The sequence below is a fragment of the Camelina sativa genome, chromosome 6 (genome assembly GCF_000633955.1).
Source record: "Camelina sativa cultivar DH55 chromosome 6, Cs, whole genome shotgun sequence".
NCBI lineage: Eukaryota > Viridiplantae > Streptophyta > Magnoliopsida > Brassicales > Brassicaceae > Camelina > Camelina sativa.
The window spans coordinates 19,951,383-19,968,397 of record NC_025690.1 but is presented as its reverse complement, the minus strand read 5'-3'; the positions used below and the strand labels follow the sequence as shown (position 1 = coordinate 19,968,397).

Here is a 17,015-nt window from a genome sequence, read left to right as displayed (position 1 = left end):
TTACTTATATCTGAGGTGGCGCCTTCTTTGTGACTTGTTACCGGTTGAGAAATTATTTAGAAATAATAAATAAAAATTTTAATTTTTGTTGAAATTATGTGATTGGAGCGGGTGAAGATTTAAATTTGTTTTAAATAATTATGGGAACAGGCTAAACAAGTACATCGCTATGATTCCAGCGAAGCGGAACCGACCAATCTACGTGGCGGATAATGACTTGTCATGTTTGTACATGTATAGAGGTTTTGTCCTTTTTTCATATTCTCTCTCTCGAATGATCTAAAGAGGAAAATACAAGTTTATTCTAGTAATTTTCTCCAACTATTTTGCTAAAAGTTTTTGTTTTTTAACTTAATTAGTGGTAGAATTTAATCTTTCGAATATATATACGTTGTAAATACAAATCAAGCTCCAGAACAAAAATTATACTAAAGAGTTGTTACTAATTCGTATGTTTAGTCATTTGTTTCTTCCTTATTTATTATTTGTCGTTGTTTTCTTTGTTATATTGTCGTTGTTTTCTCTTGGGTCTGTGTACTTGAAACATAAATAATTCTGTGTGGATAAAGTCATGGCTAGTTTTGTGAATTTGATATTCGTAGTGACATTACATGCTAACCATATCTTATGATTTAAAAAAAAAATATTATCGTTAAGTGGAATTATTAACATAAATGACATCTATGCCAAATCATCCGATTTATCGTAATTCTTTCAATTCTCCCTCCACGTATACGAGGAAATTATAAGATGTTATCTTGTTTATGGTGCCAAATTTTCTATGATTGTTAAAAAAAAAGAATGATAATATATGAATATTATTGTTTATGGCACCAAATTCTAACATTCCAGACCATCTCACAGTTTTTTACATAACATACAAATAGATAATATATATTTATTTTAGCATTTTATTTTGTAGACCAATGATCTATATATTAGACAAAAAGTATTGTGTGACGGCCCTCCACTTAAGGAAAAAAAATCATTTATGAATGTCCTACCACCACGATGCAATCTGTCTCTTTTGGGTGGTTTAGGTTTATTATTCGGCTGATTGGTTCTGCTAGAAAGTGATTATTCTTGATTAAAAAATGCAACAAGTTAAATTGAATAATAATAATCTAAAGACGCGATAAATTAGTTTGTTATTTTATTTGAAACTTATTTATAAAAAATAATTTCGAATAGTTTGGCAATTTGTTCTTAAAAATATAGTTTAAAACCATCTTGATGTTTTTTTAACTGTTGGAAGTTTTAACAACTTAACTAATTTTCTTTATATAAAAAAGATCCCGATGGTTTATATAAATTCGAAGGGTTTAAAGCGATTGACTTATGTATAACACACACATAAAACACATGAGTCGGTTGTGTTTAGAGAGAATCGTAATACGATAACCAAACCAACTAGAGAAGAAAAAAAAAAGTCCCATCACATAACACGGGACGAAGTTGGATATCTATTACAATGTCTCTTTCCAAAATTTATTTCTATAATATATTCCAACGAATTGTGACCTGTGAATGATATAAACATGTGAAACTTTTTATTTGATGTAAGTCGTGTGATTTTAGAATAACCTAGATGGGGATGGATTGTTAGGTAGATCCATTGTTTTTGGGTGGATCGCATTAATGAATATTTATGGTGCACATCAGATGGCATGCATACATGCGAACGTTCTAGACTTGTAGTGGTGAATGTTCCAGTATATATTTACCATGTCACATGTACATACTTTTTTTTTTGTCCACACATGTACATACTTCTCAAAAACATAGTAGCCACAGTAGTATCTCCAAAACATTTAACCCTCGGAATTCCCCTACTTTGTGACACTTTTAAGGTCCTTAATGTTTTCCTCGCTCAATTTTTTTTTTTTTGAAAAGATGCATTTTTGGACCGGTCACCTCACCTATTATAACTAGTTATAAGATTTCAAAGCATTAACTATCTTAAACGTTGAAAGAGCCAAACATATACGTGGACATAACGAAAATCATTCAATTTATATTTTAACAATACTAAATTGAAGTTTTGAACCATCATATTTATTTACATCGAACCACAATGTATATTTTAGAAAAAAAAACTTGAACAATTAAACATTTATATGTAGATATATGAAAACGATTTTTAAAAAAGGAATCAAAAGTGAACTAAAAACATCATCATCTTACCAAAACTATTTTTTTATCGTTAATTATGAAAATGATTAGGTTTGGTAAGCTTGGGCATATTCTCTCTCTCTCTCTCTTTCTCAAGTTTGTGAATTGTGGGGTTGTGGCCGGTGTACTATTATATTCAAGTGCTCTAATTTAAATCATTGTTCATTTCTACGTTAATTAATATAAAAGAAATGAAATATGTTTTTTTTAATGAAAATATTGTTATTGTGGAAAGAAGATTGGCTATTTGGCTTCAGGCAACTACGTAATTTATTAGTTTTGCAAAAATGATAAGGCGCACGAATCTCTATGCATGGTCATTATAAGAAGAAAGAAGGTTTTTTTTTTTTTTTGTCAATCAAGAAGAAAGAAGGTTTTAATTTCGGTTTTTGCTAGCGAGTACACATTTTTTTGGGACAACCAACACACGTCTCTGTGGTGGATCATGTTTGGTTTTTAGATGGTTTTCACAAATCAAAGATAGAATTAAGAGGATTAATTTAACGTTTATGGTTTCTGGATCTGAAATAGATAGACTTGTATCTCGTTCAATGCTAGAGTTTTGTTGATATTGAGTTAACAGGCTTTTAATGTCACGACAGAATCTTACTGTAAGAGTAAGATTGTCGAAATAATGTATAGTGAACGTCTGAAAACGTCTGTACGTTGATTTTTTTATTGACATTGACTTTTTTTTTTGTTTCTTGAAAATGCTTGGTTAAAATGATAAGTTTATATATTTAAGTTAAATGATACTCATCTTAGACCAATACGAGTATTCATCTAACAAAATTAATAAACAACAGAAGGTAATTTTTCGTATATTAGACCCAAAATAATTAAGTCGACAAAAAGAGTGGAAAAAAAGCAACAATAAATTTCTAAATATGATCGTAAGCCGGCGAACTACAATCCACACCGCCCAATCTATCCATCCGGCCGGCCAATAAGAAAACAAAAATAGAGTTTTTTTTTCCATGAAAAAAAGAGTTCACATCACATTATTTTTGTTGACTATATAAATAACACATTTTTTTTTGTCGACGACTTATACAGTTATACTTAAATGATTTTTATAAACGTGATAAAGAATATTCAAATTTATTTGGCTCCTCAAGGCTAAAATAGTATAATCACGTTGACAAATTAAGATATTATAAAATACGTGGCGTTGGCAATCATCTTAACCACAATTTTTTCGTTTCACTTTAAAAACTATACAGTAATTAAAATGTTAAATAATCAGAGTTAATTATTTTAAAAAGTAAAAATACAATTAGAAGGAACTTGCATGTATATTTGGGTATCATAAATCGGCTTAATTGAGTGAATATTTGCAGCTTAAAAAACCCATTGTAGCTGATTAGTTTTTTTTTTCTTCTTCTGATAAGAGCTAAATTATTTTGCGTTGAAAAGAAGAGAGTTTGATCAAACCATCCTTGCAGAGAAAACTGGCCTTGAAAAACCCTTAGACAACATTGTAATTTGTAAACCAGCCAAGCTGGTAAGCTGATATTGGAAGCACATACAAGAAACTTCATTTCTAAGGGTATGGTAGATTCTCTATTATGGTTGTTTGATCTAAATGCATATGTTCTTTTTTTATTACTGATCCATGTAGATGTAAGTAAGATATCCCACTTAGCTCTTTTTTTAATTCATTTTTCTGTGCCTTACGGTTTAGCAACCAATTGCCCTTTTTTTTCTTTTCTGGCTAGTACTTATCATCTTTCAAACTTTTGCAGATGATCTTCAAGGTTTTATAACTCTAACATTCAAGTGTGCTTTCTTCAGAGGATTTACAAAGGCAATCTGAAGAATATTATTGATTCACCAAGGCGTGTTGGTCAATTGGCAATGTTTAAAAAGATTTCGATTTTTTTTTTTGGTTCTTGAACATTCTTTGGAGATCGTTAGTGCTTATCAATGAAAAAACCATAGATTTGTATATGTTTTCTGACCAAGATTGAAAAGAATTAGGAATGAAATGGCAAACGATATCGAAATCAAAGTTTTANTAGATGTAGGTAATATATCCCACTTAGCTCTTTTTTGAATTCATTTTTCTATATGCCTTACGGGTTAGCAACCAATTGCCCTTTTTTTTCTTTCTGGCTAGTACTTATCATCTTTCAAACTTTTGCAGATATGATCTTCAAGGTTTTATAACTCTTAACATTCAAGTGTGCTTTCTTCAGAGGATTTACAAGGCAATCTGAACAATATTATAGATTCACCAAGGCGTGTTGGTCAATTGGCAAATGGCAATGTTTAAAAAGATTATGAGTTTTTTTGGTTCTTGAATAATTTGCCTCTCAAATGGATTTTTTTTTTTTTTGCATCCAATGTTATTAGCATGTATTCTAGAAACCGGCAGTCCAAATTATAAGAGTGTAAATATAAAACTCTAGAACACAAATGTCTAATTGCTTGTGAAGTTATGATATACAACATATAGATTGAGGTCGTGGCAGTTGTGGTATAAGGAATCAACGGTGTGCTTCTACCAATGCTACACCTTTTCGCAATTTGTATTTTCCTTGACTTATCGAGCTTCTTGAACATTCTTTGGAAATCGTTAGTGCTTATCAATGACAAAACCATAGATTTGTTTATGTTTTCTGACCAAGATTGAAAAGAACTAGGAGTGAAATGGCAAACGATATCGAAATCAAAGTTTTAAAGATCAAGGTTTGATAATTTAACCCTAGGTCCATGGTATCGATATCAAAAGTCAAAACCAATGGGTTGCTTACAAGGCAAGTCTTCATCAAACAACAAAAAGAGAAAAAAAAGAGTAGCAAAGAAGAATTGTCTCAGGAAGAAGAATTCTCCGATATGAAGAAGAGATTCGAAAAAGGGAAGCAGATGAAGAAAAAAATGGTAAATATACTGTAAAAAAAATGTCAAAGAAGGCGTGGTCTGATTAAAGTCTTGATCCAGTTTTGACCAGTACAACTAGTTGTAGTTTTATCATGATCCTTTCTAACTTACTACAATACATGTAATAACTACTATTAAACTTCAAAGTTTTCTTGCATTGGATACTCAAAAGTTGCATACTATTTTAGTTGATATTAACACCAGTAACATATAAAACACCGCACAGATTGTACGAAAACCATCACACTTAAGAAAACCAAACTTTCGAGCATTCATAATTTATTATGTGATCCATATATCATATAGGTAGTACCACATTATCAGATGGATCTGGTCTTGCTACGCTAGAAGTTTTGGCAAACGAACTCATGAAGAGGAGAGAGAGGGTGTGTATCTTCATGGTTCTTCTGACGATAGCTATGTGATGACGGGGAGACATAGGCTGACGCTGACCCATATGTGGGTAAGTGTACCTTATGTAGAAAGTTGCATCTCTGGCCATGAGTCTATCCTTTGGCGGCTCCGCATTGCCCATAAGTTCCACAGCCACCATTAAAATCACCAATTTTGACAGATCCGGATTAGCAATACCTTCATTCTCTTCGACGAATGCAAATTCCATGTATAGACGAATCCAGTCATATTTTAGCAGCTCTGATTCTTCCACCTGAAAAAAGCAAACACATCACATACTGATCACATCAATGCCAGGAGCAAAATCAAAGTGAAACTTAACGGAGGGTCTTAATATCTTACCAGGTAGAAACGTTTCTTATCATTGAAATCATTCTCTGGAGGTCACTCAGGCAGTTCACGTCGGTAGCAATCAGGTCTTGGTCCGTAATGAAGACGCCCAGGTCCTGTTCCCCATACACAGAGAAAGTCACACGACGACATTTAAGTGTGCATGCAGAAGGCATAAAAAGACTGGAAACTAGCTAAGGGTATATAGTATGAAAGGAATTAGAAGAATTTGTTGCTGTTATGATAGACTGGATGAGGGTACTTACGTGGATGTTTGGGCTTAAACCTAGCAGTAAACCAAGTGAGGGACTTCTTTCTATGGCCTAAGTGAACAACACTAGTTTGAAATTGTCGACAGGATCGGCGACCTGGGTCCTTCACAAGCAAAGTTATATGGTATGTGCGATATCCAGGTTCCGGTAGCTCATTGAGTATGTCAAGACTATCGAACTGGAGGTTCGTCCCTTGTCGTAATTAACAATTAATTAACTAAGGGTAAGGAGGAAAGAGATTAGGTTCTTAAATATTTACCTTTGACATATTAAACTTATGGACCCCAATCTTAGCATATAAGATGAGAAGGGGGAGTTCATCATCGTAATTATATTCTCTAAAACTGATAGGCGCAACTCCAACAAATCCAAAGCGTTTTGGTCTCTTCAAATGATCAATTTCGAACCCCTGATTACAAATTAGGGGTTTTTGAATTAGGGTTACAGTTTGGTGAATCAAAACGACCTAATTAAAGAGATAAAAGAAGATGAGAGATGATTACATTATTAGATTTCCACACTTCTTCCCAATACGCGACTTCTGCCTCGTACCGCTTTTCCTCCTCGTCACTCTCTGCACCCATTCTTTGTCGTAATATTTCTCAACTTTGCTCGGTGGATGGAACCAATCGCGCGGCTGATGCTTTTATTCGACTTAAGGGTTTTCTCAACGCGACATGACATCATGCCCTGCCTTATTATACATCCCGATTCAAATCATGATTTTGGTGAATTTTGTAGAATTTAGGAAATTTATAAAATATTGGAGTTGAGAGATTTAATTTAAGTGAGTTTTTAGAATTTATTATTATTATTATTATTATTTTTATTTTTTTAAAACAGCTGCTTTTTCATTTATTAGTTTGGAATGATTACAAGAAAACTTGGGATCATAAGAGACAAAAGACAAATGATTTTGAAAATGTATCTTTGCTAATTTATCTAATGTATTATTATTTTTATTTTTTTAAATGGAAAAATACAGTAGTTTGTTTTCGCCGGGCCAAACTCCGATCCGTTTAACGCCTGTACCGATGTCGTTTAAAGTTGAAATACAGATGCAGAATCCCATTCTCGAACGTGTTTTTGTAGCCTTTCTTATGAGATTTATCCCATTCTTTATTCACGACCCGGAACGCAATGTCTTCATAAGACGGACCAGCTTCGAACCGGATTATACAAGTTTCAGAGCTTGTCCCATCTTTTTCTATAACACAAGTCGGAACCTTAGTCTTGTCTACTAAATCCGGGTAGAAGATGTTAAACTTGTACCCTTGAACAAATTTTGGAGGCGGGTTGTCGTGATCATAGTGTGTTTGGTTATACTTATTCCACTCGTGACCCGTGTGAACTCGGTTGAAATACTTGGGTTTTCTTGGCCGGTACTTGTCATCCCACTTGTATACCTTGGAATCAAGGTTTACTTCAGCATTAGAGCCAAATACAACATCACCTTCCCCCGTTGCTCCCATTCTTTTCATTGCCTTACGCCCCAAGTTATCTTCTACTTGTGATGAATTTGAGTCCATTGCTTCTCTAAGCCGCTTCCTCTGTTCCTCCAGCACAATCATCCGTTCCATTTTTAGTAGGGCTTTGTCTTCATTAGGGTCGATTGCTTCTTCACGATCATCACCGTGAATGAGCTCTGGTGAAAATGAACCAGCCTCTTCTAGTGAGAATGTTTCTTCATCATCTGAAAGATTCATGCCGTTTACATCATCATCCTTTTCTTCCACCACATCTGAAAGTTTCTCGAGGCGATGTAGATGTCTCCTGAGTATCTCAGCGTTTATTTCCTTCAAGCAAGCCTTTGCCTTGTATATACTGATGCGTTCAAGAATCGCTTCCCAATACTCTACTACTTTGGCTGCTCCACAACGCAGTTGTGATTCGATGTCAAACTGCAGTTTTACAAGCTCCGCGTGGGTCTTCCCATCAAGAAGTTCTCTCACATCAGCTTCAACACCAGCGTGTAGTCCTCTTTCTTGAGCAGCAAGCAATTCCTCTTCTCTAACTCTTGCTCGATCAAGGGCATCCTTTTTACGAGCTTCAGCTAACTCCCAGTCGCATATCACGCTAAGAGCCTCCCAATACTGTACCCGTGTTGGAGTTTCTCGATCCCAATCCATGTACATTTTGATATCATCACGAAGCTCTTCCAAATCTTTGATATCAAGTCCCTTGAAAACCATGTAAGGTTCACTAAGCTCGATATTCACATCATCTGAATCATCCACGTACTTGTAGAGGACGTCGATTGGCTTCGCTCGACCTTGATCTAATCTAATCGCTGACCTCACCTTGCTCTGATAGAAATTGAACTCTTCCTCTTTCTTCTCCCAATCTTGAAACTCAGCTCGAGCACGTTCTCTAGCCAATAACGCCATATCTTCCTCATGTCGAGCTTTCTCCACTGCACTCTCTTCTCTCCTATTCTTAACCTTTTCAACCTCTGCCAGATTTCCCCTACGTCTTCTCCTCTCAGCTTTAACAGAGAATTCATCCAGAGATGCTCCATGGTAAACATCTTTTTCAATCTTCTTCCGCCACACGAATGTCTCGGTGAGATTCGAATCACCAGAAGGGTTTGAATCATTGGAATAACCTGACACTGACCACGTCTTAAGTTTCTTTGATGCTCTTACTGCCTTCTTCAGAGCTCTTTTGGCCATATACTCCTTTCTTTCTTCCAAGGAGGAATCATCGGATTCGTCTCTTCGTCTGTTCCTACTCTTACCATGAGAACCCATAATTTTATAGTTGGAGACGACGATCTAAGATCAGTGGGGACGGTGGTGAAGGTAAGGCGGTCGAAACTTCTCCTCTCCGATAATAATGGATCGATCGAGTATTGGATTTTGTGATTGAAACTGATTTCAGAATATATATATCGATCGAATCGTGTTTTGCTCGAGCAGTCGAGCCAACACCTAAGAAAAAGTTTAACCTAGGTAACAAAAACTGAAAAGGGTATTCAATTTCCAAATTAATTCACTTTCGTATTTTATAAGTTAATATACCTATTCCGACGTAATTTCCTTTTTACATATAACTTTCCCCGTTACGTATATTCAATAATCTCTTCTAATTGCATACAACATTCGTTCTCTCTTAAAATAAATTATAAAATAAAACTTAAATTACGTAATTATGTTAGATTTAAGTCGGTGTTGGAATCGATCTCATTGACAAAAGTAATCAGGGATTAAACAAAGATATGGTCTAAACTAGAATCTAAAATAACCTAATTTCTTTATGGTCTCTAGTCTCTTAAATCAAAACTCAAAAAAAAAAAAATGAAACTAACTAAAAGAAACTCTTAAACGTTCAAGCCATATCAACTTTAGGAGTTAGAAGGCTGATTTTAGAGATATGGTGAGAACTGAGAAGAGAACGTAAGAAAAATTAGCCAAGAAGAAGCAAAACCGATTAACTAGAGATATTTACGTTCCGAAGGAAATTATATTGCTACTACTCACAAGATTACGTTGGAAGTATCATTAGATTCAAGTAGGTTCATGGAAATTACACTCTTCCGTCATCTCTTCCTCGAAAGTTACTCCAATTTAACCTCTCTTTAGATCAATAAATCTACCCATGGAACATACAAAAAATATATTTTATTGCTTGTATTGTTCGGACACATACACAATATAGGTGTGACCAATATTGTGGTGGTCTCGCCAACAACGAATCAAATGTGTGCTTACACGTTCCACCCTTTTGCAACTTCTGTCTTCCTTGCAAGTTATACCCAAAATGATTAGCTAATTCAACACTTATAATTTGTTTTCTCTGAATAATTGGACACAAACTGAATCATATGTCAGCTCATTCCTGTAGCAGATCGGTTACCTAGAAATTTGACGTACAGAATTAAGGATTAGATGATTGAGAATTCTCATCATACATAAGCAAAAGTTTTCTGTTTCTGACCAAGACCGAAAAGAAGGAATGAAACGGAAAACGATATCGAAATCAAAGTTTTTTAAGATCATGGTGTGATCATTTATCCCTAGCATAAGCGATCATGCTTACATATTTAGAGGCTTTAGGCAAAATTTTATCGAAATATGTTTCAAGGTTAATGATATAGCCTAAAAAAAACAAGAGCCCAAAAAATATAGTTAAGACTAAGATCTACCACCAAAAAAATATAGTTAAAGAAAAGAATGATACATACTAGATATCTTGGAGATAAAACCTTGTAAAATAACTTCTTAATTAAAGTGTCAATTCTAAGAAGATTGTAAATTAATGTGACCTATAAAATTATGACATTAATTGTGGCTTAGGGCATTTGCCCATTTTTTTAAGAGGTAGTCAAGGCTCTTGGTTGCTTACAAGGCAAGTCGTCATCAAACAACTAAAAGAAAAGAAAAAAAAAAGTGTAGCAAAGAAGAATTGTTTTGGGAAGAAGAAGAATTCAACGATACGAAGAAGAGACTCGATCGAAGAAAAATGCAAGCAGATGAAGAAAAAATTGGTAAATAAAATGTATCAAAGAAGGCTAGGTCTAATTCCATAATGTATTCCTGTTTTCCATAAGTAGAAATGCTTGATCACTATAGGGCCTGCTTTTTGTTAGCTTAATTTTATTTAGTCACTCTGTTGTTACTTCCTTCAGGTCCTTGGCTATCTGTCGTCCCCTCTTTTTCCAAAAAAAACATTAGCATGTTTTGGCAAGATAAGGTACGCTCTTGTTTTGGGAAGATACTGTGATAGTTTTTTAAATATATTATTTATTGTTTCCAATCATAATTATGGTTAGATTGCACCGCATAACCAAATAGAATTCCAAATGAAAATTATAATTTTTATATACTTAAAGCAAATAGAATAAAAAATATCTCAATGTTATTATATAAAACTAAAAAAAAATATAATTTTATATTTTATTCAACATAATTTTTTTGTTAGTCATAGAAAATTTGGGAAAAAATATAATCTTACGGTGTATACCCGGTTAAAATCTAGATAAAAGAATTAAGTAATTACTCAAAAGTTTATTGTCATAATGGACACTGACCTACACATTCTATTATCACATACTCTATCAATATTAAAACACTATACATATCTAATTAAATTGATTAAATTATGATTATGTAAAAAAACAAGTTATCACGATATACCGCGAGCAAATCCTAAAATTAAAAATTAAAATACAATTATACAATTTTAAACGTAATCGTAAATTGACCGAAGTGGATCATCTAAATCTATTGAGGACGCATTCTTCTCTCAGAGATGGTAATAGCTGGTGGATTGTGACACCTTATATGTCGTGTGGCTCTTGCTTCAGCATAACGAAATCAGATTATCCACAAGGTCTAGAGGAAGTTGTGATTGCTATTCTTTTGCGGAAGATTCTAAAAGCTCTTGGTCATCTTCATAAACTAGGGCACATCCATGAAAATCTTAAGGTACTTTAATACCAATTCACTCTATGTACATCTCTTTTTGAAATGTTCTGGTTGACTCAAAAGGAAGTGTTAAAGCTTAGTGACAATGAAGTTTTAACATGCATGTTTGGTGGTGTGCAAAGGATGAATAATTATGTTGGAAATATTATAATCAGCTAATTACCCTCTTACAACAATCTTTTGTACTTTTTTTGTCCAAAAAAAGGAGATTTTAAGAAATTTAAGTGAGTTTTTAGAATTTTTTTTGTGTTTTTTTGAAGAGAAAATCTTTTTAGCAAATTTAATATTTAGAGAGAAAAAAACTAAGAAGAAGAAGCAAAAGTATGGAAATATATATATTGCTAAGTGTACTCATAAAATTACGTTGGGAAATATCTCATTATTGGTAAGTTTACAAATAACGAGGAGATAACCAAAACGATTTCGAATATGCTAGAACAAAAATCATGATCTTGATCCCCACTAGGCAAATCCTCTACACATTACATTACAAAGAGTATTTTGTTCATCCATACACCAAAAGTGATCATCATCCTACACTACTCCCATTGTCATCATAATTTCATTGTACGTTTTTAACCATTAGAGAGATTAATCAAGTTGTGATTTATTGAAAATATAGATGAGTTTTGATTTTTTAAAAAAGAAGAAGAACAGAGTGGTTCAGAGAGCACCGCTAAATAATTGGGCCAATAATGTGAGCATTCTTATCAATCTAAATAATTTAAACAATAGAACAAAGGAATGATCCAAAAGCAACGGGCTTAAAAACCCCGCTATTTTACCCGACCCGTCTTGTCGGGTATGGGTCCATCGTTTGTTCATATTGATTGGTTTCATATTATTTGTTTTCTTCCCCAAAACTTTTTCCTTTTAACATTCAAGTCCCTCCTCTCCGAGAAGAGGCGACGCTAAATTTATAACTAACGAGCTCAGAGCTCTTGATTTCTCTCGGTCGTAATCTTCCCCATCGGAAAAATCTTGGTCGATCACAACGGTTGAATTTTTGGTATATTCCAAAATTCTGGGGTTTTTGAATCAGGTGGAGGAGTTGATCGATTTTTGAATGGCTTCTTCAAGTTTGGGGAGCTCAATCCCTGCACCAGGTAACACAAACTTTTTTTTATTTTCCCTGAATCTTTGATTTCAGTTTTGTTTATCTGATCTCAATTGATTAGTGTATTGGTTGTTTGGTTGAAATTTTTTGAATTGTGTAATTGGGTCAACATTGGTTTTGGCAAAGGCTATGTTTTTTTTTTTTTGTTGATCAAGTCTTTTGATTAGGAAACGAAAAGTTTACATTTTGTTTATTTGTTGGCAGAGGCTGTTCAACTTCTGGTATCGTCTCTAGCTGATGATTCCTCTGTGGTTAGAGAAGCTTCCATGGCTTCTCTTAGAGATATTTCCTCGCTGTATGTACTGTTTTATCTTCTTTTTACTTCATTCACAAGACATGCATAATGAGTATTGGGAGATCGCTGATACTGTAACTGTTGTGTGTGTTTTTTTTCCCAGGAATCCGCTTCTGGTTCTTGATTGTTGCTATGCTGTGTCTCGTGGAGGACGAAGGGTAACGTTCTGTTTTCTTGTTTTTTTTTTTTGTTTGGTCTCTTTTCGTCGGATTTTGTTTCCTTTTATTTGTGCGTAAATCTGTTGCTACTCGGTGTTGCAGCGGTTTGGTAACATGGCTGGGGTTTTTCAAGTAATGGCATTTAGTGTTGGTTCGTTAGAGAAAGGGGAGAGTGATGCAGTTTTCATGGGGAAACTTGCTAAGATTGCTACAGCTGAGATAATATCTTCCAAGGTGTGTTGTGTTGTGAAGGCTTCATCATTCTTAAAAACTTCTTTTTTATATTCTGTATAGTTAGAGATTTACATAATGCAGCTCGAACCGTAGATGGAATTTTTTTTGGAAATTAGCTTGTTTGAAGATGCATAAATGGTGCTCTGTGGCTTTTCACTACTCTTGGATATTTCTGTTTCGGTGTCCGTTTTCTTCAGTAGACCATCTATGTGTCGGTTACTTGCTTGAATCTAAGAAGGTTTGTAATGCGGTGGACACAAAGTGAATCATATGTTGCTCATTCCTGTAGCAGAAGTTACCTATAAATTTGACGTACAGAATTTAGGATTAGATGATTGAGAAATTCTCATCATACATAAGCAACGTAAACTGGGGAAACTAACTGCAATTCTTAAAAAACTTTCTTGTCGTATATGTTTCCTGATTATTGTAGCATCTTTAAATGGTTCATCATAACGTAGGAACTAAACGCTGATTGGCAAAGGCAAGCGTCAGGGCTGCTTGTCTCAATTGGAACACATTTTCCTGATCTTGTAAGTCTTTTTTTTCCCTCTTTGCTAATTCATAGGGGAATATTTGGACCTAGTTCAATGCGACTGTATATTCCTGAGTCGTTTCCTTTTACTATTAACAAAAGGTTGCTGTAAGAGGGTTACTGTACAACATGACTGGTGGTCAGATACATTACAATCTGGATTTACTTTCTGCGCTGCACATATATGTGGATCTAAGTTTAAAAAATGATCAGTATGCTGAAGTAGGTTGTTATCTTTGATAGATTGTATGACAAAAAATGAGGAGCTGATGAGAAAACCATAGTAGAGACTTGTCATCTGTCATCATGTTAATTTCTGAATTGAGGCATTTTAGATAGTGTCATGAATAAAGTTGGTCCATTGTCTCTCTACTGTCATTTTGGAGTTAGATGGAGCTTCTTTCATTAGACGCTGGCCTTGATTTTCCTTCACCAAGCTATTTGTTTTTTTTTCTTTCTATTAAGTCCAAGTTATTGCTCTTTATTGTAATTTTGATCCTTTTAAATTGATTGACAGATGATGGACGAAATATTTCTTCATCTGTCTGGTCCGGCCACAGCTTCGCCTGCTATGGTTCAAATTCTTGCTGACTTTGCCACATCTGATGGTTAATTTCTAACTCTCATCCGCGTCCCTTTTATTTTTTGTTTCTCATCTTGACAAGTTTATTGAAATTGCTGTTCTCTGATATATTGAATTTCTTTCATATTTCCTTTGAAGCTTTGCAGTTCACTCCACGCCTGAAAGATGTACTTTCAAGGGTGTCGCCTATTCTTGGGAATGTTAGGGACTTACACCGACCAATATTTGCAAATGGTATAGTGAAAATTTTGTAATCCGTTTTTGTTTAGGGAGTGAAACTCTTTTATAGAAACTGCTACTTTGTGCCAAATTTTCCCCCTCATATGATAAGCTGGAGATTTTTTCGTGTACTTTGTGGTTAGTTGACTCTAATTTGGCCTAATAGAAGGGTCATCAGGTCAGAGTTTGTTTACTTGCTGAACCAATATGGCAATTTAATTCACACTAACAGAAAAGTAGGTTATTAACCTGTTGATCTGTACATCTTCGCACTCTCTAAAATGGTGGAAGAGATGATCAACCCATATCATGCAATTTGCATGTGTGCTAATATCAAACACAAGGAAGAGCTTGCATAATTCAAATATCCCAGCTAGTATCTTGTACTATCTTATTTTTGCTTATTTTGTCTCATATATTAATCACTGAATTTATGTCTAGCATTTAAGTGCTGGTCTCAGGCAGTGTGGCTATACATCACAGATCTTACATCAGATTCTCCGCTTGACAGTGATGTCATGTGAGACCACTTTCTTTGATCTGTTTGATTTCTACTAGTTTTTGTGTTGAACGCACTCAAGTCAATGGCTTCATTTGATGCAGGTCATTTCTGAACTCTGTTTTTGAGCTTTTGTTGAGAGTTTGGGCAATTTCTCGAGATCATAAGGTGAGTCTCTTATTTCTTTTAGTATTATTCGCCACTTTAGGTTTTAATAGTATTGTGTGTTTCAGTTAAAATTGTTCAAGAGATTACCAGGGTAAGCATGTTCACTGACTATAATTTCATAACAAAGACAATGAAGAAAGGAAAGTTTGTTTTCTGGGTTTTTCTCCCCGGTAAATTGTTTATTTGATATTCAGAATGCAAGGAGATTAATCTCTGCAAGATTTTGCTATTTTGCTAGTTCTTGTTCTCCGGACGTGCCCTCGTAACTTTAAAATATGCTGAGTTAGTTGCTTCTCTTCTGAATAAGGTACGAGTATCTACTGTAGAGGCTTTGGGTCAGATGGTCGGTCTTATCACGCGGACGCAACTGAAATCAGCATTACCACGGCTTATTCCAGCAATTCTTGAACTGTAAGTTTTGTTTTTCTTCTATTTTTCGTTCTATCTCAAGCTTTACTTCTCAAAGGCCCAGAGCCCAGTAAATTCGCTGTCTGCTTAATATATTTTTCCCACCAATTTAAGCTTTGGTAAGTGAAACAGAAGTATGTACCAAGCCATGGAATGGTTTCGTGTAAACTTGTGTTTATTTTTAATTTTGAGTGTAACATTTATTCATTCCTTTCATTTCAAATTTTAGGTATAAGAGAGACCATGACGATGCTCTTTTGGCAACATGTAGTCTTCACAATCTTTTAAATGCCTCATTACTTTCCGAGTCTGGTCCTCCACTGCTTGAGTTTGAGGTATGGTGTTTCCATCATTTTTTTGTTGCTAAGGTGCCTCATTATTTACAGTCATCTCATCTGGCACATTTTTTTTAAAATGTGATGCGGTATTGGAAGGATAAAAATAGTTTGTTAGACAATGTGTCAGTAAAGCTTTGTTTCTTGTCAGGACCTCACAATTGTTCTGTCAACACTTCTTCCTGTGATCGGTGTCAATAGTGAACGCAGAAGGTGCTCAGATATTTCAGTGGGACGAAAGGTAAGTCACTGATCGCCTTCATTCAATTTTAGTTTGCAAGGTAGGGGTGGGAGTGTGCTGTTAATGTATCAGGCCTCTCTCATTTTTTGAGCCTTCAGTTTGTGACCGATGTATTAATCTTTTGCCTGTTCTTTATTACTTATGTTGCAGACATACAATGAAGTGCAGCGGTGTTTTCTGACTGTTGGCTTGGTTTACCCCGAGGATTTGTTTACATTTCTTCTTAACGTAAGGACATACTTTGTTTGATGGATATGGTTCTAGATATTATTTTTCTATGCAATGCGAAACAGTGGCATTACCTAGCACTTATATGGGACTTAAAAAAATTGATTGACGGATGGTTTCGTGTAAACTCATATTAGACTTAAGAACTATTTCTTGCCACACCGCTGTGTGATATCTTTTACTGGCTTTTTATCCTTGAAATCCCTGTCTTCCTCGTATATTTTCACCAGAAATGCAAGTTGAAAGAAGACCCTTTGACGTTTGGTGCTCTTTGCATCTTGAAACATCTGCTTCCGAGGTGTATTTCTTAATCTTATATCAGTATAAATTTTAAATTTAGAGTTTATCTGCCATCCCAACTTAATGATATTGCATCGCGTTCGGAGGTTGTTTGAAGCCTGGCACTCAAAACGGACTCTTTTGGTCGATACTGCGAGCTCTTTGTTAGATGAGCAAAGTTTAGCTGTTCGAAAAGCCCTTTCAGAGGTACCAAACTGT

The 17,015-nt window shown here is 34.6% G+C and overlaps 2 protein-coding genes and 1 long non-coding RNA gene across 3 annotated transcripts in view; 1 reads left to right on the top strand and 2 right to left on the bottom strand.

Moving 5' to 3' along the window:
• Nucleotides 5,653-6,103, bottom strand: LOC109133449. The gene is made up of 3 exons (XR_002038543.1): nucleotides 6,066-6,103; nucleotides 5,812-5,915; nucleotides 5,653-5,722 (listed from the first exon to the last, which is right to left on the bottom strand). It is a non-coding gene; the product is annotated as an uncharacterized LOC109133449 (long non-coding RNA).
• On the bottom strand, nucleotides 7,091-8,821 carry LOC104699274 (cactin-like). The gene has a single exon (XM_010414602.1). It carries the CDS (start codon nucleotides 8,819-8,821, stop codon nucleotides 7,091-7,093), a length of 1,731 nt encoding a protein of 576 aa, XP_010412904.1.
• Nucleotides 12,370-17,015, top strand: part of LOC104699273 (protein SHOOT GRAVITROPISM 6-like) — a 20,311-nt gene continuing 15,665 nt past the window's right edge. The window contains exons 1-15 of the mRNA XM_019246402.1: nucleotides 12,370-12,603; nucleotides 12,819-12,909; nucleotides 13,013-13,067; nucleotides 13,170-13,301; nucleotides 13,763-13,834; nucleotides 14,354-14,444; nucleotides 14,558-14,653; nucleotides 15,080-15,158; nucleotides 15,242-15,305; nucleotides 15,613-15,716; nucleotides 15,943-16,048; nucleotides 16,200-16,289; nucleotides 16,440-16,517; nucleotides 16,748-16,815; nucleotides 16,904-17,003. Coding sequence (XP_019101947.1) covers nucleotides 12,564-12,603; nucleotides 12,819-12,909; nucleotides 13,013-13,067; nucleotides 13,170-13,301; nucleotides 13,763-13,834; nucleotides 14,354-14,444; nucleotides 14,558-14,653; nucleotides 15,080-15,158; nucleotides 15,242-15,305; nucleotides 15,613-15,716; nucleotides 15,943-16,048; nucleotides 16,200-16,289; nucleotides 16,440-16,517; nucleotides 16,748-16,815; nucleotides 16,904-17,003 — 1,266 coding nt within the window. The 5' untranslated portion in view covers nucleotides 12,370-12,563. The remainder of the gene's footprint in view (nucleotides 12,604-12,818; nucleotides 12,910-13,012; nucleotides 13,068-13,169; nucleotides 13,302-13,762; nucleotides 13,835-14,353; nucleotides 14,445-14,557; nucleotides 14,654-15,079; nucleotides 15,159-15,241; nucleotides 15,306-15,612; nucleotides 15,717-15,942; nucleotides 16,049-16,199; nucleotides 16,290-16,439; nucleotides 16,518-16,747; nucleotides 16,816-16,903; nucleotides 17,004-17,015) is intronic.